Raw genomic sequence first — 26120 nt, 5'->3', positions numbered from 1 at the left:
TATGTAATTATATATTATATTATATAATACTATTACCTTGAAATAATGGGATTATATAATATTTATCTATTTTGCTTTTCAAAAGTATGCTCTGAAATAAATAAATCACAGAGAGTGCATTAAACATAGTGTGGTGGGGGGGTTTATTTATTTATTTCCTTTTCTTCCAGGCAACCAGTAACAAAAAACACGTTTAGGCAGTACAGGGTGCTGGGGAAAGGCGGCTTTGGGGAGGTGAGTAACTCTGAAATTTTCTGTTACGAGTGTTTCTTACTTTTTGTTTCTTACTTTTCAGACAGTGCAGGTACAGGAGCCTGATGTGACAGGGGCTGATTTACAGTAATTGCTGACAGTTCTACTTAACCCCTCATGACACCATAATCTCAAAGGGACACTTTGGAGAGTTATTTTGTGTTCAGCTGTTGCGTTCACGGCGGAATTGGGGTCACACCCTTGTTTGTATTTTCCTGGTGTCTGGAGGTGGCAGCAGAGGCAGGGGAGGTGCAGACTTGAGAGATTAAACTCTGCACAGACAAAAGGAGGTGGGAGAGGAAGCAGGCGGAGGAAAGTGAAATAATTGAACCAATATTCCGCAGCAGGTTTGGAAACAGCAGTTGATCCCCCAGCTGCCCCCGCCTAGGCCTGGCTCACTGAGCCTCCATCTCTGGCCTTAAAAGGACTGATCCAGAGGAGATGTGAGGAGGGAAGAGCAGCCCAGGCACAGCTGGGTTTGCTTTGCATCACCCACAATCGTTGTGCTCCGTTTGTTTGCAGGTCTGCGCCTGCCAAGTGCGAGCCACGGGGAAGATGTACGCCTGCAAGAGGCTGGAGAAGAAGAGGATCAAGAAGAGGAAAGGCGAATCCATGGCGCTCAACGAGAAGCAGATTTTAGAGAAAGTCAATAGTCAGTTTGTAGTGAGTATTGTTTGAGCTCCATGGTTCCCTGCTCTGGTTGAACCCAGTGCCTCCTCCATCTCCTGCTCCTGGAGAGGTGCCAGGAGCTGAATCCCTTTGCTTTGCACCTTAGTCCTGCTCTGGGCACCTTTGCTGAGTCGCATTTCAGTCTCTGGTCCATGAGAAGTGCAGCAGCCAAGGGGCCTGTGCCTGCCATGGGAGCAGGATCTGTTTCACAGCCTTGGCTTGTGAGCACCTGAATTCCCAGGCTCTGGGAGAGAGGTGCTTGGAGATTCAACCCAAACAGAGATGAGACTGGCTTGCAGAAGCATCTGAGCAGTGAGATGGAGCTGCTTGGCCTGATGCAGGGCTCTCCTGAGTCGCACCATCTCTTGTGCCTCCTTTAAAGCTTCCCTTAGATTTAGAAAAATAAAAAAGGTGTTATCTCAGCATCTGTCACGTTCTTTATACTTATTTCAGGAAACACTGTGTATACAGCAGATGCAAGGTGTTTGCTTACATGTTTATTTGCCTCTGCCAGAGGATGGCACGTATTTAAAAGTGATGGGTAGATTTTGGCTGGTCTGATTTTTCCTTGGGCACCCACCAGAGCCCCCAGGGATGATGCTGGCCTTCCCATCTCCGTGATGGTCCATTTGATCACCCCAGGACTGGAGTATCTGGGACTTCCAAGGAACTCACTGGGATGCAAAGTGATGCAGCAGGAGGTGTAGATTCCCTTGATTACTAAGATTTCTCATACATGGGAAAATATGCCTGGAATTAGTATGTTTGTCCAGCCTCTGAAGCCATCTAAGCCTTGAGGGTTTCTGGTCCACAAATTATTCTGTAGAATCCTAAAATCTGATTTTTCCATACTTTTAAAATCTGTTTGCTGTTGTAAGAAAGCCCATAACAAATTCAATCAATGTATTTTTTTTCATTTTATGGAGAAAAACTTTAATGAAAATCTTTAATGAAGAGCTAGCACTTCCTTCTTAGCAGCCATCTGAACTGTCACAACTGTGCTGAAAATGTTTTTCTAGGTCAATTTAGCCTATGCCTATGAAACAAAGGACGCACTGTGTTTAGTTCTGACCATAATGAATGGAGGTGACCTGAAGTTTCATATCTACAACATGGGAAACCCAGGCTTCGAGGAGGAAAGAGCTTTGTTTTATGCAGCAGAGATTCTTTGTGGCTTGGAAGACCTTCACAGAGAAAACACTGTGTACAGGTAAGCACTCTCTAGAGTCTCAGGATGTCTTTTCTGGGTAGGAAAGGATTGTCTGCTTCCTCCCTTCTTATTGTGGTGCTGCACAGCTGAGATGCCCGAGTGCTTTGGCTGAAATTTTGCAGAGCCCTGTATAAATACACCATGATACAATAATCATGGAAGGAAGCAGTTGCTTCCCTAAATACATCCTGTCTAAATCATCCAGAACTAGCACAAAGCTCCCCAAACCCTACCTCGGTCTGCACTGGGCAACATAAGAAAATGATGGAAGTTCCTTTAAAGGGATTTCATTTAGGAATTGCGTTCCTAGTTGGGGTGAAATGGAGATCATTCCATCCAAGCCTCTATTTTAATTAGTTAGATTATTTTGCAGCACGTCAGGTGTGGGAAAACTTCTTTTGCAGAGGGCACGCAAGAGGGTGTCTGAGACAGAGGGCATGGATTTCCCCTGGTGTGAGTGTGATTAGCTGGATGGGATCCTGGTGATCCTGGCATGCCAGCCATGGAAGGGGGCCCATTCCCAGGCACACCACAGAGGCATCCTGCTGGCAGCATCCCACCCTCCCCGGGAGCAGCCAGCGGGCACAGCGCTGCCCGGCGCTGCCGCTTCCAGGAGGGCACATCCCAAGTTCTCAGCTTCCACTTTGGCTCCCAGCTCTACACAAGCACTTTTCCAGGGCAGGCTGGAAAAGCAAGCAGATTGCAGACGGAGTTCTTGTGACTCCATGAGGATTTATTTTTTTTAATCAACAGCCACTGTAGTTGTAAACAACGGTTCTTGTTTGTCTTCATCATCCCCGCTTGTGAAATCATCATTGCTGGCATTCACAGCAGAAGAGGGCCTGTAAATTGATGAAAGAACTTCCAAGGACAATGATTAATAGACAATAAGATGCTATTTTTAAAAGCCAAGCCACACTTTAAATCATTTTATATGCCTGGGTGTAATACATATGATGCATGCACTTGTATGCATGGAAAATGCAATATTGTTGTTCCTTGGAAATCTCTAAGAAACTGACACTTGGTTGCCTTGCATCTTGCTAGCTGGCACACAGAGGGCAGACAGATAACATGCTGATTTAGTTGGTGCTCACCCAAGAAGGAAGTTTCTTCTTTCCCCAGGGAACAAAATGGTACTAAATGTCTAACGTCAATTGAAAAATCAAATCATAAGTGAAGCGTCTGGCTTCCTTTTCCCTTAGAAAACCTCCTACCACATTTTCAAACATTTTAGGAGGTAGTGTAGTGTTTCACAATCATATTTTATTGAAAAAAAATGACTGGTGCATTCATAACATGGCTGGTAAAATGCCATACTAATTCCATTTTCTAACAGAACAAATCAGATCTGGCCACATAAAATAGTGCGTGGCTCTGAGAGAAATGGCACCTACTTCCTTAAGCAGGAGTTTTCATGCTACTCTTAAAAGAACTGCTACTTTACACCTCAGATGGCACATTCATTTTGGTGATGAATGATACTACATCCTTGTAGGTGACATTTTCTAGCAGTATGTCAGGAGCATCTGCAGAGACCCCTCATTTGTAACAGCGCAGCGTGTTGTGGGACCCGTGAGAAGTGCTATATAGGTCAATAAAAAATAGCAGCTAAATGCCACTGCCTTCTCAAGGCGAATAATTCATCACAAAACACTTCTTCTTCAGACTTAATTTCATTTTCTTTAAACAAAATGCTCCTGAGTAAATCACAGCTTTGGAAAATGCATCCCCATCTCCTGGGCCGCTGCTGACGCACGCTGCAGACGTGACCTGGGAGAACAACCAGGCTCAGAGTCAGATTCATCTCATTCAGAATTCCCTTGTCAAACATGGCACTTGTGCTACATCTCTCAACTGCAGCATGTTAGTAAAGGTCAATGGGTTGGTTGTTCATGGAAAGCAAATGTAAAAAGCTGCTGGTTCTACTCAAATTATTTGTGTATGTATATATGTAATTCATTTTTATTAATTTAAAGTTCATAATTTATATTATGTATTTAGATTTTTATTTTATAATTTTTATATATATGTATATGTATATGTATATAACTTTTTTTTGTTTCTAGAAATATTTTTATGTATGTAATTTTTTTTCATTTATGCTGTAGCGATGCCTGGAAGCTCCGAGCTCACATTGTCCCAGGCATTGCACAAGTACATGGTAAAGCCTTGTCCAAAGTGATTAATTGAGTTGTTTAGGCCGTCCTGCACAGCCAAACAATTGCCTTTTGAGCGTGGGCACAGTGCCAGCAGTTTATGTTTCAGTGTGTTTGGGCAAGGCTAATTTACAAATGGGAAGCTGAGCCTTTGGGAAGCAGCTTTATGTGTCAGTGTGTCCACCAGGGAGTTTTATTCCTCTTGGACATTTCAGTCATGAACCCTTGGAAGTGCTGGCCATGCAAAGGAAGCCAGCCTTGATCCTGAGGAACCAGAATCCTGAAAACAGGAATGACAGCTGATGCCTGGGAGGGGAGGAAAGCTTCCTCAAATTGCCCTGAATCACAGAGGACCCTAAGAACTGAACTGATGTTCTCAGAGTCCTTCTGGAGTCTCCCATTTTCTCATTCAAAGACAACAATTTCCCAAGTTGCACATAAGATTCTTATCACTGCCCCCAGTTGCAGTTTTGTGTGGGACTAATAACTGCTGAGCAGAAGATGAAATAACTGATGAAGGCTGAGTTCTTCAAGGGAATGATTCTTACAGGATTCAGAACCTATTTTCAAAAATAAATGGACAATGACCTTGACTGTGCTGCTCCAGCATTGGAAACCTTCTGCTGAGTGGCAGGGAAAGCCCCCAGTGGTATGTTAAACAAAATCACAGCTTCTCCTCAATATTCATAAATATGCCCTTCACATATTTCAGCATTATTTGTTTGAAAAGCAGGCTTGGTACCACTGGGCACTGGGTGAGGTTTATCTGGAAGGTCAGGAAGGTCTGAAGCAAGCAAGGAGAGGAGATTACTCACAGAGCTCTGTGTTCTTGCTTGAAATCATAAATAAAAACACGGCAAGTTTCAAAATTCCAACTTTGGCATTGTCAAACTATAAAATACCCTCTCTTCATACACAGGAAAATTCATGATACTGGAGTGGTGCAACTGGAGAGGTGGGGTGGGCTCTGTGCTCTGCCCTGTGCCCTGGTGTGAGGCTTTCTCTTTGCTCTTTGCACAGAAATTACTCTTTTCTGAGAAGTTACCAGAACCAAGCTGGCTCACAGATGCAAGGCAGCCTTACACTGACACACTGACAAAAAAGAAGAGGCCAAGCAGGGTTTGGATTTGCACCAGGCTGAGCACTGTCTCCAGATAAAAGCCAGGGCATGGTGTGGTGAATTGAAGCAATGCTGTTTTTCCTGCCTCACCCAGCTGCTGGTGCCTCATTCAGGCTGAGGCCAGCACAGCCCAGTCCTGGGGCACTGCTGGGACACTCCCTGCCCAGCATGTCCGTGTCCCCCTCTGACACCTCTGCTCCCACCTCTTGAGCTGGCTTCATTCCCCTCTGCATGAACAGGATGGGAAGGACCCTGCCTGGCTCCCCCCTCAAACTTTTCAGACTGCCCAGGCCCTGCTAAATATATGAAAACTGAGATTATTTACTTCAGAAGTTTATACCTTGCCCAGATCTGGGGGGGGGGGGGTTGTTTTCTTTTTCTCAGGAACAGTAAAAGGCACATCTTTGACATCAGATTGACCACCTTGCCCATTTTCATGGCATTGCCCCAAACCACACAGGCACTAGAGTTTCACAAATGCTTGTAAGAATAATCTTAATTTGGACACAGCATTCCCCCCTCTGCCCCGTGTTTTCCAAACTCAACAAAATTATTGCACATGTGTGCAAGTGCATGGACACACATTCACATATTTGGTCTGACTCAGATGCCAGACATAGAAAATTTGAGCCCAGCAGATTGCTATTTCCATTTTCACATGTAAATAAGGGATTTTAAAACCTATTTTTTTAACGTAAGATTTTATAACAGAAAATGTTAGAGAGATTTTACAGCACACAGGGCTATAGGGGTTCGTTTACAGGGCTTACAGGACTAGATGGATGAGTCCATTATAGGGTAGATTAGGAACTAAAAGCTTGGTTTGGTGAAAAATTACAACTCCAGTTTAGGAAAAGACATATGGTTTCAGTCTATCTGTGAAGTGAGTTGTAAAAGGTTGTATTGGTTTCAGGAGTTCCTTGCTGTGTGAGTTGACACTCAATTGGTTTATTACAAGTAATAAATGCCCCCACACAGTTGTATGGTTATGTTATCAAAACCAGCTTCATGCCCATAACTGCTATCTTTCATTTCCAGAGATCTGAAGCCAGAAAATATCCTGCTGGATGATTATGGTAAGTCTCGGAGCTTTACAGAGATGCTTTCACAGTAAAGTAGATTAAGTTAGTTTCAGGATATACATTGCACAAAGACAAATAATGCTCTGAAGTGATTAAGAGGCTCAGCATACACTGATATTCCTGTCTAGGGGTGGCTGAGCTGCTGGAGCTCTGCACAGATGGAGGGAGGCAGCCGTGCCCTCAGCAGGGGCTGTTCTCGAGAGCTCCGCATTGCTGGGGCTCTCTGCCTTCCCTCGCTGCTTTTCCATCCTTGTTGCAAGGCTGGTGCAACACAAAGGGAGCTCTAATTTCTAAATCTGTGCTTCCCTCTCCATTTTTGAAAGTACTTTCCCCCTCTGCTGAGCCAAGTCTGGTTTTATGCAAACCCAGGTACACGTTCGTTGCTGGAGGCAGCGATAATCGAATCTCCTGCTGACTTGCAGACCAGATGTGGCCTCCTCAGCCATCACAGAGTTACAGAATTGTGTCAACCCATCCATCCTCTGTGATCAGTTCAAGATACTTCCCCACAGCATGCTTCTCTCTGCCTTTTTTCATTGGTTTTAAAATACCTGATGCAATCCGCTGCAGTCCACAGCCTTACTGTTAGCATTTATTTCACTGTGTTGTAGTGCCCTTAATAATTCCTCTTTTCCCAATCAATGGAACTGCTCCAATTCAGTGATTCAGAACACTCTTTTCCTAAAATGTCTGAGCAGTAAATTGCAGGAGTAGTTCAGCAATGACCACAGTTGTGTGTTTTGGACTAATTTGGGTCAGGTTATTATATCTGCTTTGTGTTGTTTTGTTTCTTTTTTCCTTCCAGGCCATATTAGAATATCTGATTTGGGTCTAGCTGTCAAAATCCCCGAGGGTGAATCAATCCGTGGAAGAGTAGGAACAGTAGGGTATATGGGTAAGTCTTCCACAGCTCATCTTTTTAAAAATTTACCAAGGTTACTTGAGTTTTAGAGATATTTCTGCCAAGAAAGCTTAAGAAAAAGAATAAAAAATATTCACATTCAGCTGGGTCCAGTTTCATGCAGCAACTCCTACAGAAATCCTGATAGTGAAAATCAGAAGAGGGTGAAAGGCTGGACCTCTACAGCTCTCAGTGAGGCTGGTCTATAACCTTAAATCAGCAAAGAAAATTGAAAGGGGAGACAGCAACTGGGATTCTAGTGATTTTATTGTAGATTTATCTTAGGAGGGTTATGTGCCAAAATAAAGGTTTCTTTCTAGTTGTTGCTTTGTATAGGAGTTAGAATGTATTTGCATGGTTATGATAAAATGGGTAAGTCAGACGTATGGTCATCTTGACCAGGGTCAGCTTGAGCTTTCCTCTGTGTGCAGGGGAGGATCTGCACAAAAGACAAGTAGAGATTTCTACATTGGTAAAAAAAAAACCTCAAGAACTACACTCCCTTATTTAACTAGATCTGTTTTCTAAACTCAATGTAATTATTTTCATGCATTCTCTGGGTGGGCATATTTTCTTGGAGTAAAAATTGCTTATGCTTATTTGACTGAATAGAAACTAGCTGATGTGAGCCACTGTTACACCATATGGAGACTTTAATGAAAGCAAGCAAATCAGTTGTCATGTCTAAATTTTGTTATCCCAGTGTAAGTTTGCGTGCACACCAAGGCTCTGTGCTTGTGAGCACGCGGGGATGTGTGTTTGTACCCCTGCATGGAGGTGAGGGTGCCTGCAAGACAGTGACTCTCTGCCCAAAAGCATTGTCTGTGGTTGCAACACAAAATTAATGGATTGGAGTTTCTTTAAAGGGGAAAAATAAAAGCTATGAATTGACCAAAGAGACAGAATTTGCTTTTGAAGAAATGTCACGGCTGTTTACAGGATGTGTGTTTGCATTTCCTTTCTTTCCTAAGTGGAGAAATCTGGAGGAACTCTTGAAATTAGGTCTCTGCTTAATATTTAGACCCAACTTCTTTCATGATTTTTTTTTATTTTAATTGGACTGAGTTGGTAGAGAAGTCAGAAGACAGCATGCACAAGGCATGTAGCATGTAGAGAGAACCATGGCAGGCAGCATGCTGCATTTCAGAAGGTGTTTCTGTATTTTACCCACCATTCTCTGTGCATGTGTACTCAGTCACCAAAATGAAACTTTGAGGCGTTTAAATGCTGTGCCTGTGTAAACACCAAGCATTTCCACAAGGCATCTCACTCTCCTCCACAGCTCCAGAGGTGCTGAACAACCAGAGATACACACTCAGCCCTGACTACTGGGGGTTAGGCTGCCTCATTTATGAAATGATTGCTGGGCAATCGCCGTTCCGTGGGAGGAAAGAGAAGGTGAAGAGGGAAGAAGTGGACAGAAGAGTGCTGGAGACAGAGGAGGTGTACTCCCATAAGTTCTCTGAGGAGGCCAAGTCCATCTGTAAAATGGTAAGGGGCTGGAAGGCTCAGTGGGGCAGCTTCACTAACCAGCTGTGTCTGACACGGTCTGAGCAGTGACAGGGGGCCATGGACGGGCTGCAGAAACAAGGACTAACCAAGCTCATCTGTGGATGGGATGACTGCACTCTCTATTCATTCAAACTCTGTTTATTTGGGCTTGTTTCTCTGTGAGATTCATCTCGGTCATCCCAAGCCCTCTCCAAAGTTTTATGGCCGAGGGAGCGATGTCTATTCTCATGAGACTTTGAATGTTAGTTTGCAGTCAAGAATGCATCTCTGTCTTTTATAAACTTGTAGAAAAAAAGAAAAAGGACTCGATGATGCAAGAATCTGATTGTCTCCTGCAAGGAACTGCAAACCCCACGCTTCCATTGTCTTTGGTGAGAGCTGGGGGTAAGCAGGACAAAGATTATGCAATGAAATTATTGTGACACTCAAATGTTGTCCCAGCCCATCTCACTAACTTTGTTAGCAGCTTTTCCCCGGGGGTGTCAGGGTATCCAGCTTTTCTTAATACTGTTGAGCTGTTCTTCAAAATGTTTTCTCACTCCTTCAGCTGGGAGTCATTTTCGTAGCACAATAGCCATGTCTGACAATGGAAATCCTCAATCCCTCTGAGAAATCTCAAAGCTGCGTCTGAATTCATCAATGCCTTGTTGACATCCATCTTTAGAAGGCTGAATTGTAATTTGGAAAAGGATGTGGCCTTTTTCTGGGTGTTGTTTGCTAAGGAGTGAAGTCTCCTTTGGAGACAATGATCTATCTGTGTTTGCTGGTGGAGGGAGAACGAAGGGGAGGAAAGGTCAACAAATAGGTAGGGAGGGTTTCACCAATGCCTTGTGCAACAGGCAGGCAAAGAGCAGATCCACAACACTCTGGCTGGCTGGCTGCATGAAGAGACACTGAAGTCTCCTTGCAGAATAATAATGGTAGCACTGCCAAGAGTCATGCCTGGAAGTCATTAACTCGCAGTGCACCGAGTCATTCCTGAATCCTCGGGGTGGTGTTTAACTGACATCACTCTTGAGAGATGCTCTGGGCCCTTCACTGCCCTTAAATGGTGATGCAGAGCCCCCAGTGAAGCTGGCATGGAGGACCTGGGGCAGCCATGGGCTCTCACACACCATCCCATGGGCTCTCACAGGGCATCCCATGGGCTCTCACAGGGCATCCCATGGGCTCTCACACACCATCCCATGGGCTCTCACACACCATCCCATGGACTCTCACACACCATCCCATGGGCTCTCACACACCATCCCATGGACTCTCACACACCATCCCATGGGCTCTCACACACCATCCCATGGACTCTCACAGACCATCCCATGGGCTCTCACAGACCATTGCATGGACTCTCACACACCATCCCATGGGCTCTCACACACCATCCCATGGGCTCTCACAGGGCATCCCATGGGCTCTCACACACCATCCCATGGGCTCTCACACACCATCCCATGGGCTCTCACAGGGCATCCCATGGGCTCTCACACACCATCCCATGGGCTCTCACACACCATCCCATGGGCTCTCACACACCATCCCATGGACTCTCACACACCATCCCATGGGCTCTCACAGGGCATCCCATGGGCTCTCACACACCATCCCATGGGCTCTCACAGGGCATCCCATGGGCTCTCACAGACCATCCCATGGGCTCTCACACACCATCCTATGGGCTCTCACAGACCATCCCATGGGCTCTCACACACCATCCCATGGGCTCTCACACACCATCCCATGGGCTCTCACAGGGCATCCCATGGGCTCTCACACACCATCCCATGGGCTCTCACACACCATCCCATGGGCTCTCACACACCATCCCATGGGCTCTCACAGGGCATCCCATGGGCTCTCACAGACCATCCCATGGGCTCTCACACACCATCCCATGGGCTCTCACAGACCATCCCATGGGCTCTCACACACCATCCCATGGGCTCTCACAGACCATCCCATGGGCTCTCACACACCATCCCATGGCCTCTCACAGACCATCCCATGGGCTCTCACACACCATCACATGGACTCTCACACACCATCCCATGGGCTCTCACACACCATCCCATGGGCTCTCACACACCATCCCATGGGCTCTCACACACCATCCCATGGGCTCTCACAGGGCATCCCATGGGCTCTCACTGACCATCCCATGTGCCCCAGCTGGCTGCCCTCTCTCCTCACCAGGTGAGCAGCAGAGTCTGCTGGAGTGGCAGGGAATTTGTGTGTCTGTCCTGCTGTTAATCTGAAATGGAGATGTGAGGCCAAAATTTTGCTTTGCTGCTTGAGGCACAGAATCAGATAGTTTGGGTGGAAAGGGACCTTTAAAGATCACATAGTCCAACCCCCCTCTTCTGGCTGGCATACCTGTAGAACCCTTCTTGCTACTCTTTATTTCCCTTGCATAACAGAATGAACATACACTTTGAAAATAACCATGAGAACTTAAAGCTGGGAAGAATTAAATGTAGCATTGATGGGATAGTGCTGTGGATGACCTCCCACACTCCCAGGGCAGCAGACAGGCATGACACTGTGGTGGTCATTTTCATCTTCCTGCCATGGAGACTCTGGTTTCAGGGAGTCGGGACCTCAGGAGATCATCTAGCTCTTCCTCTTGCCTCAGGGAAGCTTGGACTATATATAAATTATTGCTGAAAACTTGATCACTGCAGCTTCCTTGTCCAATCATGTGGCATGTTTATTGAGGTGGTTTGTGCAAACTATTAATAGATCCAAAGATAAGCTTTCCTTTTCTGAGCATTAGCATCTTGAGGCAGGAAGAGTCTGAGTCCTGGTACTGAGTGTGATGGCCTTTGTGGTTTCCCACCCAAAAGTAATTTATTTTATCAAGTGATGTTTTTTATTTTTAAATCCATTATTCAAATTCATATTTTCTCCATTTCTTTTTGCTTTTTATAATGAAGGCCAGAACTTTGTTGCTTTCCATCAGCGTCTTAACAAGGAAACAAAAGAGTCATAAAGTACCCACCATAAATGCAAAATGAAGCAAAAAGTTGTAATATATAAATGAAACTTGAGCCTTCTTGAAGATCCAGCACAAAAGGCTTTCCCATGATGGACTCTTCAGGGCAGGAGTGAGGAAATGTTTCCCACCATGTTGCCCAGCCTTCTCTTCAGAGCTTTCTCCATGAGCTAATAGCATCACCACCAGGAAATGCATTGTCTTTGTTCATTTACTCATAGGAAAACCCTCTGGTGTCACCCCACGTCAGCCTTCCCCTCCTGGATGTTTGTGCCCTTTTGCATTTTTGCAGGCACATATCATAGCTCCCATTAATCATCATCCATCCCATATTTCCATGTTTCATTTTGTAAGTAATTTCCCATAAATCAGACCTCATTTTGGACTGAAACAGAGATGAATAACAAATAATTAGGAACAGGGGCAGCTGGCTTTCTGGGAAGCTCCCCAACCCATAGTTCCCATATAACATAGCTGCTCCTGGTGTGTTTTTTCTGTGAAAAAATCCAGTCTTTCTAGGAAATGCTCCGTGTTTGTTGTGGTTATGCCTCGTACTCCATGATGTACATGCCTGTTTTCCCTGACAAGTGCAGTCATGCATCCAGAGATGTGACTTGAAGTGCATTCAAGCCAGCAGTGTTGGATGGGCCCTCATTGCTGCGCTGCTCTGTCACTCTGTCAGGGCCCTGCTTGTCTGCATTTCCCACAGAATTGCCTTCCCTGGTGCCTTTTATCCCTGCAGCTCCCATTTTACCCTGCACAAGGGGTCTCTGGTGGGATGGTGCTAAGGAGACAGGGCCAAACTCTTGGTTGGGTGTCCTGTAACAGAACAGGAAGCAAGGGAAACAAACTGGGGCACAGGAGCTGTTCTGTTCCCTCTGAACGTTAGGACACAATTTTCCATGGTGAGGGTAGCCAAATAGGGGAACAGGTTGCCCAGAGAGGCTGTGAAGTCTCCACACTTGGAAATATCCAAAGCCCAACAAAACATGGTCTGGAACAACCTGCTCTAGGAACCTCTGCTTTGAACTAGGACAGGGACTGCAGGGATTGGACTAGACCATGTCCAGATGTGGCTTCCATGTTTCTGATCTCCATTCCCTTTTCAAAGTGTCACCCCAACCAACTAAAAGATAACAGGTTCTGTTTTCCTTAAAAGCAATTTTTTCCTGTTCCTCACTTACCATCAGGAGCTCTATCATCATACAGCTGCTCCTGCCTGCTGCCATCCCTCCTTTCTGCTTTCATCCCAAGGAAATCAGCATTATGACACCTTAAAGTTTAGCAGTGCCCAAGAATAACTTCTCTTTCATCTCTCTGCTCTCATTTAGTAATTGACCATAGTATTGCTTTTCTGTTCTCTAAAAATTGCTTAAAATAAAATGTTTACTTCAGTGTCAGGGCTGAACTTTACCTAGGTGATTCCTTAAACTGCTTGATCAGCTGAGTCAATGGAAATGGTTTTAGCATTCCCCTTGTCTCCTTTCATGAGTGGCAATTTTTTTGTTTTCCTTGCTCCTATAATTTTAGGACTAACATCTTAGAACTTGGAATTATTTATTACATAGTATGGTCTGGAGATGAACTGACTGATCACATGAAGATAAAACAGCGCTTTGGGGACTTTTGGCTTTTTTTAGCAATCGTCACAACAGTTGTTTCTTTTTGTAAAGGAAGCAAAACAAAGTCGTGGAAAAAAGTCTCAGACATGGCAGAGTTTGAATCCCCAGTGGGGATCAAATGAGTGACATGAAAGTATCAGAGAGCTCTTTGTACCAAGATCTTGATGGAACTTTACTGCTGCTACTCAAGACTCTCTTTGAAAGTCCTGTTCTAGTCATGCTCTGCCCATGAACTCTGCAGACTAAACCCTAAATGTCCAGTGTCAGCTGGAGCCTTTTTTACCAGAGCTCACAGCTCTGCTCTCTGGCATTAGCTTCATGTATGGTTGGCTGGCCCAGGCCATCTCCAGGTTTGAAACTGTGAATTATCTGCAGGCTCCACTGTAGAATTACATTTAAATTACATTTGATGGGGTCCCTTGCACTGCTGTCCCAGGAGGGCTTGTCATCAGCCTGATGGAGTTGCTTTTGTTCTGCTCCCTATTCATATTAAACAAACCCTTTGAAGCTGAATTAAACAAAAGTGTAGAGATGACTTATAACATACTGTTGTTATCTCCATTTTCTTTTCCGTGTCAGATTCCCAAATGGGATGCATATTTCAGGCTCTTGCACGGATTCATTATTGCAGAAAGCTTCTGGGGCTGCAGGAAATGGTGAAAGACTAATAATTCCTTGGTGAAAGGAAGGATTCTCCCTTCTGGAAAATATTCTAATCCATACTGTGTCTTGATATCCACAACAGAAGCCAGGAAGAATGTCTGGTTTCACCTGTTGCCATCTCTAGAGCTGGCTGCATCTACAACTTTTCAAGTTCCATTTATTTCTAGCCTTTTTCTCCATGGTGACTCTCCTGGCACTCTTAGGAGACTGCAGCTCCCCTGCAGCAGGGTTTTGCAGGAGAATCCTCTCCTCTCCCTGTTCTTTCAGCCCCAGCCTATTCCCAGTGGCCTGTTCCCTTTTGTGTCTTCCAGCCAGCAGTGGCCAAGCCACCCACAACCAACTGCATTCATGCTCCAGAAACTTCCTTCTTGCATCTGAAGTTCCTCAATACTCCCTTGTTTGTCATGGAGGAACCCAGGAATCCCCAGGCAGCTTTTTCTGTCCTCAGCTACCCTTTTCTCTGACCGCACACTCCAAACATCCTACAGCCTGACAAGGGCAAATTCACACATCAGCCTGGTCTCCCCGCTGAGCCTAGAATCCAGACTGCAGAGATGGGAAATAACCCCTTTTCATCCCTTCAGAGCTGACCTGAGGGCAGAGACTGCAGAGCTCTCCTGTATCATCTCCAGGAAGGTCCAAATCTATCCCTTCCTACCACCACTTGCTCCTCAGCTGTTCCTCAAATGTCCAAGGTATCATTTCTAAAAGTATTCCAGAGCCATGGGTACTTAAAAATGATCTTTCTGCTTTCAGATTCTTCCTTACAACTGTCAGGAAAGTCCGATTGACACAAGAATAAAAGACTAAAAGAATTTTTGATTTCTTTGCCCAACCAGAATAGAATAAACCTGATTCTGATTGGAAATTCCAAAGCAATCATCTTCAATAGGCTAGAGCATAAAACTGTTGAGATTTTAAAAAACAAAAAAACCTAAAACAACCCAGAAACAACCCCAAAAAACTCCTCACAGCAAAAATCCTAGTCTCAGGATCATGAGAACTCATGAAAGCAAAGCATCCCTCTTTCCTTCTAGCAGAGAAAGCAAAGTCCAGAGAAGTGCTCTGAGACAGATCCTTTGCAGTGAGTCAGATGGATGTGGTACAGTATCATGTGAATCTCTCTGCTCAGAGAATGACAGGGCATACAGATGTTTCCTCAAGTCTTTTTGCATTTATGGATCAGCCAGTTGTGATCTGTCAGCCCAGATGTCACCAGCTTGGCAGCATCAGAGGCAAAGTGTGGGGAAGAAAGGGCTGTTGCTGTTTGGAAGCTGAACATCGCTGCTGTGGCCAGCACCAGTGGCTTTAAACCCATTCCTCTGGCCATTCAGTCTCCTGTTATTGCTGCTGCTGCTGGGCAGAAAGACCTGAGCAGAAAATGTGAAGGGACTTATGTTTACAAGTCCCTTCAACACCATTTCTGGCCTGGCTGCTGCCTCTGCACCATGGGGCACACGGATTGCCAAAGCCATTTGCCATCTCAGGCTGGAATTGAGGCCCCCAGCAGCACAGAAACAGAACTGGGGTGGCTGTTGGAAGTCAGATCAGAAAACCACCAATGCCCAGGTGGTGAAAATGCCCAGTGGCAGCAAAGCCTGAAGAGCCGTGACACTGCAAACCCCTGACAGGGACAAGAAACCCCAGCTCCAGCCAGGCACCAGGGGAAAGAGCAGAACATGACATTAGCAACAAACAATTTCCACGTTCCCTGTTGGTGAGATGAGGCAGCTGAGCTGGGCTGCTGCCTCGGTGGCTGAGGCAGAAGGTGATGGGGCACACAAATCCTGATCTGGGCGCACAAACCCCGAGATGGGCACACAACCCTGAGCTGGGCACACAAACCCCGAGCTGGGCACACGATCAGCATCTCCAGGCTGGAGAACCCGCCTGGCTCCCTCTCCTGCTCCTGCAGGGATGCACCCGAGAGCACGGGATCCTCCCCAGCCTTCCCAAAGGTGTTGGCATCCCTTCACCCGCAGCTGGGACCGTCCCGGGGATCTCCCAGGGGTGCTCCCGGTGCCTGCCCGGGCTCAGAGAGCCCAACCCAGCCCTTGCCCCTGTCCCTCCTGCCGCCGAGCCCCGCTGGGCTTTGCTGATGCTTTGCTGATGCTCTCGGTGCCATCACCGAGCACAGCCCACCCGGGCAGGGCTGCGGGCCAATAACGCCGGGGCCAGCGGCGGAGGAGCGGCGGCAGCGCTGCCATCGCCCGGAGCAGCCCCGTCCCGGGCAGCGCTCCCTGCCGTGCCCCGTGTCCCGTTCCCCGGGCAGCGCTCCCTGCCGTGCCCTTTCCTCTGCTGCCTCCCGGCGGCACCTCCCGAGCGGCTCAGCATCACCCGGGGAACGCAGGAAGGTTTGTCTCGGAGGGATGCTTGATACTGTCCAGTCTAACCCTCTGCCATGGCAGGGACGCCTTCCTCTGGAGCAGGGTGCTCCAATCCCTGTCCGTCCTGGAGTTGGGCACTGCCAGGGATCCAGGGCAGCCACAGCTTCTCTGGGAACCTGTGCTAGGACCTCATCACCCTCAGGGAAGAATCTCTTCCTAATATCCTGTCTGAACCTGCCATCCCTCATTTAAAGCCATTCCCCTTTGTCTGTTTGTGAGTTGCCCTTATCCAAGGTCCCTCTCCAGCTCTCTTGCACTGGAAGGTGCTGTTGAGCCTCCCCTGTTGAATCTCTCCTGTATATTGATCACAGTGTTTCTGTTCATGGACTTGCTTATCTGATGCTGAGTTCACTTTGGTGGGCATTGCTCCATTATGGGTACCCAGGAAACAGGCAGGACTCGCTGTAGCAGGTAGAGGTTGTGCACTGCCCTTCTCTGAAAACAAACAAGGCAGAACTGAGGATAATTACTGGGCACTGGCCGCATGGATGGAACTCCCCATAACTGTAAAGGGGTGGTTCAGTGTGCCATGTGATGCTCTGGTATGTAGTGGAATGGGTGAGGGAAATGCAGTTTGGTATTTTTGGTTTTTCCTAAGCACCTGTTCTTCTGAGGGAAAATTATTCTTAAAAACGTAAAAAAACAAAACCAAAAGAACTGAGACAAAGCACGCGGAACTTATGAATGTGCATCTTTATATGTAAGTAATATAGAAGAAAGATATAGCATCTTTGTGTGTTACTAGGGTATGTCAGATCTCCTCTTGAAAGTGTTTGCTGAAACCAGGCAAAAGAAATGGTCTCTATTTTGACTGTAAACACTTTACAGCAGGTGATTTTCTGAGGATTTCACCAGCATGTAGAACAGTGCAGTCCTAATCCATTTAACTCCAGCTTTTAAGCAACAGCAGTTGCAACTCCCCTCTGTACATCCCTATGGGCACATTCAACAACAAGTGGTGATAAAAATATCTTTGTGGAGCTCTTGCTTTTCTGACAGCCTCCCCATTCCTGTTGGCACGTTTCAGCTCCTCACCAAAGACGTGAAGCAGCGGCTGGGATGTCAGGGGGAAGGGGCAGCAGAGGTGAAGAGGCACCCCTTTTTCAAGAGCATGAATTTCAAGCGGTTAGAAGCAGGAATGCTGGATCCTCCCTTCGTGCCTGATGTAAGTACAACAGCAAGGACCCCCAGTGGCCTCCTTTAAGAGGTTTGTTTCTAAAATAGCTTCTCTCTCTCAGGGCTGTCATCGCTCTCTGCACGGGGAGCTACCCCAGGAAGGTGTGATGAGTGGTAGGGCTGGAGTGGGGAGGCTGGGAGGAAGAGGAGAGAAGGTTCTGTGGGCATGGGGATTTAATCTGGGGCTTGATCCATTCCCACTCCTTTTACCACAGCATTCCTGTACGGCACTGGAGGCCCTGGGAGCCCTTGTCCATGGCATTACTGTGAAAATAAGTGTGCTCAGAACCAGGTGGTGCTTGGGACAATCAGCAGCGAAAGCCAAATGTGTGCATGCAGGTTTATAGAGGTGAAACCAGAAATGCAAAGTCCAGGGCTCTGTGGAGCTGGATCATCATGAGAACAGTCATTTGCTGCAGAGATCTGAGCCAGGCTCAGCATCAAGTGTCACCTCAAGCAGAAAGGTGACTTGGACCTTAGAGAGCATTTGGAGCTCTCTTTCTCTCTTATTTTGGGGCACAGAACCCAACACTGAGTCCTTGCCCAGATTTACACACCAGGCTCACACATACTGAAAGGCTTTGTTGCACTGGCAACAACAAAACTTTTTCCATCCTTTTGTGGTATCGGTTTCTAGCCCAGAGCGCAGAGTTATCTGATTATTTCCCTCCTGCAGGGCTCTCTTTCTGGCTGGAGCTTCTATCCTTAAAGTCCCCATATGGTTCTAAGTAAACACTGCCATTTTAACATATTAAAGAAAGTAACATCTTGGCAGCTCCCATTCCCTTTGCTGCAGGCTCAACCAAACCAAAGTGGTTTGAACGCTACAAAAGTTTACTTTAGTTGCTCTGGTTTTGCTTTACATTTTACTATGCAGCCTAGGTATTCCTGCCAATTAGCCCATGGTGTTACGACCTGCTTTAGTGGGAAGAAATAAGAGACAAGCTACTATTTCTTTCTGATGTAGAAAATTATAAAATTCTGGGCTCAAATTTGGGATCCGCCAGAGTGCATAAAAACCGTGGCACGTAAGGCCTAGAAGGCACCTCTTAGAGGCATATTTGCAAAAGCAAAGGCACATAAATTTTTATGGCTCTTTATTGGGAGCTCGAGAGCTGCCCCTAATTTAATTTATTTGGCACTTCATCCATAGATCTCCCAGTCTTTACTGAAGTCAGCTGAATCACCCAAAGCTATATAGCCAATGGCAGAAGTTGTTATCCAAACCATGTCTCTCCATCCTCCTCTACAAAAATTGGATTGCAGCTGTCAGGAATGCAGAGGGATACAGCCTCCAGCAAACAGGACTTCTGTCAGGAATTAGGTCAATTTGTTTGGTCACAGTGCTGAGAACCAGATCAATAAAGTGCTGCACACCCTGGCTGTGCAGTCCTGGTAGCAGGGACAGACAGCAGGATTCCACATGGGCTGGGGTCCAGGCTGGTCCCACAAGCCACCCCTCAGTGATCCCTGCACACCAAAGGGTGGGAGATCCCTGGGCACACACACTGCCTGTGACAGGCAGCCACTGATGGATCTTTCTGCTCCCTGGGGCTGACTGCTGAAATATAGAGCTGAAAGTTTCATCACTGCAGAGAGCTTTGTCTCTGTCATCCCCGAAAACTGAGTGGTTCCAAAAGGCAAAGCCATTTGACTGTTCCTTTGAGGAAATGCAGCCAAGTTAAAAGAGTTAATAGAGGTAATTCTGGGCAGCTTCCAGCAGCTGAGCTATTAATAAAAACAATGGAAAAGTGCCAAACCTCCTCTGTTTTCTTTAGCAATTAGGATGCATTCCTTTAAACTTCCAAGCTGCAAACTCCACAGCTATCTGGGCAGGAGGGCACTTTCTATCTGAGGCCTCTTTCCAGGGCTCTCTCAGAGTGCCACTGGTGAACATTCTGGTTTTCTGTTGTTCCCTCTCTAAATGAAAAGACTGCTGAAGGGTTCCATTTTTCTTTTCTGGCTCTTTCTGTCCTTTTCCCCTCACCTCTTAACCAGATGGTACATGGATGACTAAAACCCCCTTTGACTGATGCTTTGAGGACTTTGGAATAGGAAGCTTAATGTGCTTAAAGTGAAGTCAGCCTTTGATGATAAACATGCAGGCAGAGCAAGCCTGGAGAAGGAGGATGCAGACACACACTTGTTAGACATTCTCACTTGACTGAATCTGTGAATGAAAGCACATGGTCCGACTCAGAAATATTTTTCCTCTTGTCATTTCTCCTTTTTTTTTCTGCTGATATAGCCCAGAGCAGTGTACTGCAAGGATGTGTTAGACATTGAGCAGTTCTCCACAGTGAAAGGAGTTAACCTGGACCAAACAGATGACGATTTCTATTCCAAGTTTTCCACAGGATCGGTGTCTATTCCATGGCAAAATGAGGTAAGGATGTATCATAGCAAAATTACTGCAATAAAGCCCGTAACACAGACGATTTAAGAGGAGCTCTATGTTCCAGTAATATATAGCTACTGGACAACTTGCCAGACTCTAATGCTTTCATGAGTTACAAATGGCCTCTTTCAAGATCTGTAATGTAGCACAGATGTCAGGTTCAGGTGACTGTATCTGTTGGCTCTGTGTGTTTGTGTGAATTGGCAAGGATCCTACTGTACTTCCTCCTCCTGGGTTTCTGCAGAGGTGTTTGGGCAGCTCTCAGCCCCTTCTGTGGCTCAGCTGGAAATCCTTAAGGATCCTCCTCTGGTGACCCTGCTGTCACCCACTGTCTGCAGCAGTTCACCCTGCAACCTGAGCTCCTCCAGCATTCCCATGCCTGGATCTTTGTTTCTGCTTGGCATCAAAACACAGCCAGCAGTGGATTTCAGAATCCAGCTCTGCATCAAACAGCAGATCCACTTGGGCAGAGGGCTGCTAATAACTGGGATTGTGTAAGTGTGCCTGTCTCTGCCTGGTATTCTCTGCAATGCTGAAGGAAAGAACAGAAAGTCTTGTGGGGCAGCTTCTGACAAGCCTGATGTACAAACACACAGAGCAGACTCAGCCTCTGCTTTTCATGCTCTCAAATACACCAGCAGGAATCCAACTGTTAACTCTCCTCACACACTGCTGACTTTGAAGAACCTAGCACTACTGGAATTTATTTAGTGCAGATGAATAATTCCCTTTTTTTCTCTCTCTCTATATATATTCCATTAGATGATAGAAACAGAGTGCTTCAAGGAGCTGAATGTATTTGGACCAAATGGTACTATTTCACCAGACCTAAACAAAAGCTACCCCCCAGAGCCACCCAAGAAAGGATTGCTACAGAGAATATTTAAGCGACAGGTGAGATCTTTTATGACTGAGACCAGGAAGCTCCTGTAGATACCTTTTTTCAGCCCTGTTCTGGTGATATTTGTGCTAGGAGAAGGGCAGTTCATCTTTGAGAGGGCTGGCTCTCACATTTTCCTCCATATCTCAAGTTTTTCATCTACCCTGTGTGATTTTTGCCACCAGCAGTTCCATTGTTGCCCATGAGTTTTGTTTCCAGCAGTTGAAAACTTCTCACCCACCTGTTTTTCAGGGGTATGCTGAAATAGCCTTTTGAAACTGTTCTATGGTTTCAAGAAGTTCCTTGTGAAAAGGAACACATAAATCCTTGATTTATGTGTTTAAAAAATAAAAAGGCAAATGCACATTTTGAGGGAGGAAAGCAAGATAATAAAGAAGAGAGCAGCCTGGATAAAAAATGATGTGCAGCTTTCATGAGACACCAAGGCACCACTTGCAAATGTCAATAACATTCTTAGACTGGGCTATTTCTGTAGGGTTAAAGCCATGCCTGAGCATTGGCAGGTACCCTCTGTATTAGTCAGATTTAGCAGATATTGACATTTTGCAGTGAATTGATTTGGCTCCTGGAGCTGGAGCAAATCGTCTTTGCTGCATTGCTCAAGAACTGCCGTGGTTCTGCTGACCTAGAGAGACTACAGGTAGGAAAATGAAGAATATTTTCCATCTGAAGATCTTCAAACAAGAATCTTGCAGCCCAGCCAGTATCATAAAATGAAAAATACTCGATCAAAAATAAAACCATAGTGTATTATGGAAATCTAATTGTCATTTTCTTCCTCTTCCTACAGCATCAGAACAATTCAAAGAGTTCTCCAAATTCAAAGGCCAGTTTAAATCATCACATAAATTCAAATCACGTAAGTTCAAACTCCACTGGAAGCAGCTAGTTCCAGCTCAGTCCCATGAAACAACATGTTGCATCCTTCCACTATAATCTCTGGAGCTTCTGTGGATGAGAGAGCCTCCACCGTTGAGTGAAGAGAAAGAAAATCTGGATCTCCCAAAATGGAGATTTTCTATCCATTCCTTCCAGTGGAGCCTCACATTTTAAGAAGAAATTTCCACTCAGGTCTGTTTTTGGAGGTGGCACTCAAGACTGTGTGAATCAAATTTGTCTCTTTAGAACATTGCAATAGAAATTCAATGAACATGACTACTTGCACGTATTTAAATAGCATCATACTAGAACTGAATTTTGTCTTTATTATTTTTAAAGAAAAGTTTTGTAAATTTCTCTATTGTCTCAGTTTACATTTTGTACATTTGTATTTAAATGAAAGTCAGACTTTGGAGGTGTATATTTTCCAAGCAGCAGCTGTAAAGCCATGTGTTTTAAGACATTTTTTTAAAAGAAACAAAATGTGACTCAAGACTTCCAGAGCCTCAAACGAGAAATCATTCTTTTTAGCAATTCTAGAAAATTCTTCATAAATCACTTTATCACACGGGGGTTTATTGACATGCATTTTTATGGAACAGTTTATTCTTAATTATTTTACATCTGTATATTTGGTTTACAGCAACACTGCATACATTTCTCCTCTTCATTAGTTTGTAATGTCTCGCATTAAATGCTAAAAGACAGGATTTTGATGCATTCAAAAATGCTACTTGCTATGCTGATGGTTTGTGATGTCTTGGGACCAGCCCAGCTGAGATTTGCACTTATGTTGTTGCTCCATCAAAGGCTTTTTCGTTAGACAGGGAGCCCTGTTTTAAGCTCTTTTCCTTCACCAGTGTTTGTGCTGTTTGTAGCAGCAGGCAGAACAAAGCTGAGGGAGAGGTGACCAGGATAGCAAACGTCCATTTCTTTTTCTAGGACTTCAAACCTGCACCTGCTGAAAGGAGAGCAAAACTCAAAGTGTTCTCCATGCTGCAGTCAAAAGCCCAAGGTCTTTCCACAGCTGCCCACATCAAAGAGGCAGCAGGAGGGATGTTCAGCAGTCTGGCTTGTGCCAACCGTGAGATTTGTGACAGCTTTGTGGGGCTGAGCTGTGGAGGCTCGGGGTGGGATCTGAGCTGCTTTTGGGCAGTAGCAGAACCCACAGGCTGTGCCTGCACTTAAAATACTGCCATGTGTCATGCAAACACCCCCTGACACATCCCCTCAATTAGACCCTCGACTGAATGAAATGCCAGCATGAAATAATAACTCCCACTCCCAGCTCCATCGTTCTTTGTCCAGGATCCTTTAACCATTGACAAAAATTCTGCCTCACTAGGATGAGCAGATCAGGCAGGATCAGTAGCAGTACCTCAGGCATCAGAATCAGGCTCTTCTCAAGTATTTCACTCTTATTGTTAAGAACACCAGGCCAAAAAATAGGGTACCTTCCCTTCCACAGGAGCTGGAAATCCTTTGTGCCCACAACTGCAGCCCAAAGTGTTCTGTAGGGTGTGTGGGTTCCCCATACTCCTTACAATGTTGGCTAGACTATACTGAATTTTTTAAACCTTTGGGTCATCAGGAGCATCTGAAAGCCACCCTGGTGTGTTTAAAATCCTGTTAGCCAGCAGTGGAGCTACCCCAGGGTCCAAGGAAGTGATATTCCAGTGGGAGTGTTAATGACCAAAATTCATTAGACTGCCACATGCATGTTCTGTGTGGCCAGTGCTGAGGGGGAAAAGGATGAAGGTTGGTGGTGGCAAATCCCTGAGTGAGAGACACACAGGAATGACATAGCAAAGCAGCTTGAAGCTGTGAGACAGAGGGACAAAACAGGGACTTCCATAGAGCAGCTGACAGAGAAGAGTCAAGACAGGGAGATGAGGCTTCAGCCATTCTCCCATGTCAGATGGTGGCATTGCAGATCTTATAGAAGATGCAGGATTTTAGAGATGTTGCTAGTTTGGCATGTGAAGACTAAAATCTTCATTCTTCACCATCTCCCAGTATTGAGAAATACCAGCCAATCCCTTACTGAAAGCTGGTGAACAAACTGCAAATGTTGGTTATACCTTTTAGATGCTCCCAGCCTTACCCTGTGGTGGATGACATTTTAGGGACAGCAGTGAATGACAGCATTTGTGCCTTGTCCTGCTGTTCTTTCAGGCAGGCCAGCACTCACTGAGCAGCTCTGGGGCTCTGGCAGAGTCCTGGAAGGGTGAGAGCATTCATTCTCCCTGGGTGCCTGCAGGGTGTGATGCTAGGGCTGGGTATCCTGAATTCTCATGGCATGGAAGAAGGATGCTGCTGTGCACCTGGAGGCACCAAGCCTGGGATGGAGCCCCTCTGAATCCCACCTCCTTGGAGCAGTGAGAGAGGAAGGGGAGAGACACAAAACACCACCAGCAGACAGAGATTTCATCCCTGCAGTGTCTCTACAAACTACAAACAGTATTACCATGCTGGGGCAGCAGAACTTTTCAGCCCCCAGCCCTGGAAGGCTTAAAATCCATCAGAAGTGCTAATGACCAGTCCTAGGGATCTCCTTGTCGTGGTTTGCCTACAACAACAAAACCTGCAGGATTTCTTGTTTATTCCTTCTTAATTTTGTTGGGCTTTTTTTTTATTTTTTTTTCAGCTTACCTTGCACTCAGAGCTGGAGTAGGAGCACAGTCCTTGCACTTCCATAGTGTGACCAGGTGCAGTTTGGGCCCAGAACTCAGGGCTGAAGCCCTGTCCAGGCAGTGCCCTGCTCAGCCAGGCTTCCACAGGCATTTGGCCATTGGCTCCATGGAGTCAAATTTAAAAACCACTGGGAACTCTGAAAAAAAACTTACAGTTTTGTCATACAACCTCGGAGAGCATTTGCAATAAGATTTTTAGTATTTTGACTCCAGGTGAATTTTGAGGTGGGTCTGCAGGTAACAAAGGAGTAGAAAGGAGTAGTTTTGTAATAGCTTTCCAGACTGATTCATTTTCTTTATGTCCTCTTCAGTTAGCATCCAAATTCTTTCCAAAAAATGCATATGCTCAGATCTGGTTGCTTGTTTTAAATAGACAGATGAGCAAACTTAGCTCTTTTTAAGAATCAGAAATCATTTGCAATCTGATCCTGAATTATGCAAGCACGCCTTTTATTTTTAAATCTTTGTTGAGGAGTCTGATGAACACTAATTAGTTGACAGACTTTCATGAGTCAGGTGTTTGCTATTCATTTCCTACAGTGTCTCAAGGTTCATTTGAGTCTTGTAGCATTTTTTCCCACTGTTGGATGTGAGGCTTTTTTTTAAACAAATGAATAATGAAGGGGAAAAAAATAACAAACTCTTAGATGTGCACTCTTGACCTGGATTATCTAAAAAGAGGTTTTTCACAAGAAAGGCCATGACTCAGATGTTGTTTCTGAGCAAAAACCTGCTTGTGAAGCTGGGAAAGGTGTGAAGATAATCAAACCAAGCAGGTAGTGCAGATCAAAGTGAGTGTTAGGGAGCTGCAGAATTCAATATCTCAGTGTTCACCTGGCCCTGCTGGTTCCTGCCAGCTCAGAGACAAAGCAGCTCTCCATAAACACAGCTTGGTACCTCCTCAATTTGCAGCCATCAGCTGGGAGTGCCATCAGCAGTAGGAATCAAACTTGGCTGACCCAGTAAAGCACCAGATTTGAAGACACAGATTCTTACGGTCATTCACCCAAACCTCAGGATCCAGCTTGAATTCTCTGCTCACATTTCCAATCCAGTTGATCTTATTCAGTGGCCATGCCTCAGCTGAAGGAACCAGCAGGAAATGAACTTGCATCAGTGGTAAAAGCACAGGCAGGGTGAGGAGGACACGGAAGCCGTGAGCTCTGGAGGACAGGCTGTGAAGTCCCACGGGGTGTAGATCTCCAGCAGGGGTGCAGTGACACCTCACTGCTGCACCTTCTTCCTTGGGGCCACCATGTGCTGGCCAGAGTTCCTGCAGCGACCTGGGGGTGGCACACACAAGGGCTGGCCCATGGCTCAAGGACAATGTTGTCCCTCTGAGGTCAGAGGGGACAGCTGGATGGGGCAAGCAGGAATCCCCCAGCATCAGCCAGGCCTGTGCACCCAGCCTCAGCCTGGAGCTCCCTGCACAGGCTGTCCTGGAAGAGCAATAAATGCACAGCCCCAGAGCACAGCTGCTGCTCCTCACCAACGTCCACGGGACAGG

At 45.8% G+C, this 26120-nt stretch overlaps 1 protein-coding gene across 2 annotated transcripts in view; it reads left to right on the top strand.

Moving 5' to 3' along the window:
• The window catches only part of GRK5 (G protein-coupled receptor kinase 5), a 151394-nt gene extending 126158 nt beyond the window's left edge, over window positions 1-25236 (top strand). For both annotated transcript variants that reach the window (XM_054276544.1, XM_054276545.1), the window contains 10 exons: window positions 171-234; window positions 775-915; window positions 1941-2131; window positions 6449-6486; window positions 7298-7387; window positions 8676-8884; window positions 17594-17731; window positions 19991-20128; window positions 20903-21034; window positions 21832-25236. In XM_054276544.1, coding sequence (XP_054132519.1) covers window positions 171-234; window positions 775-915; window positions 1941-2131; window positions 6449-6486; window positions 7298-7387; window positions 8676-8884; window positions 17594-17731; window positions 19991-20128; window positions 20903-21034; window positions 21832-21930 — 1240 coding nt within the window. In that variant the 3' untranslated portion in view covers window positions 21931-25236. The remainder of the gene's footprint in view (window positions 1-170; window positions 235-774; window positions 916-1940; window positions 2132-6448; window positions 6487-7297; window positions 7388-8675; window positions 8885-17593; window positions 17732-19990; window positions 20129-20902; window positions 21035-21831) is intronic.
• Window positions 25237-26120: the final 884 nt, after the last annotated feature.

The sequence above is a fragment of the Melozone crissalis genome, unplaced genomic scaffold, assembly GCF_028551555.1.
Source record: "Melozone crissalis strain CALT ecotype California unplaced genomic scaffold, PUWL_Pcris_2 ptg000019l_1, whole genome shotgun sequence".
Taxonomy (NCBI): domain Eukaryota; kingdom Metazoa; phylum Chordata; class Aves; order Passeriformes; family Passerellidae; genus Melozone; species Melozone crissalis.
This window is presented reverse-complemented; position numbering and strand designations above follow the sequence as displayed.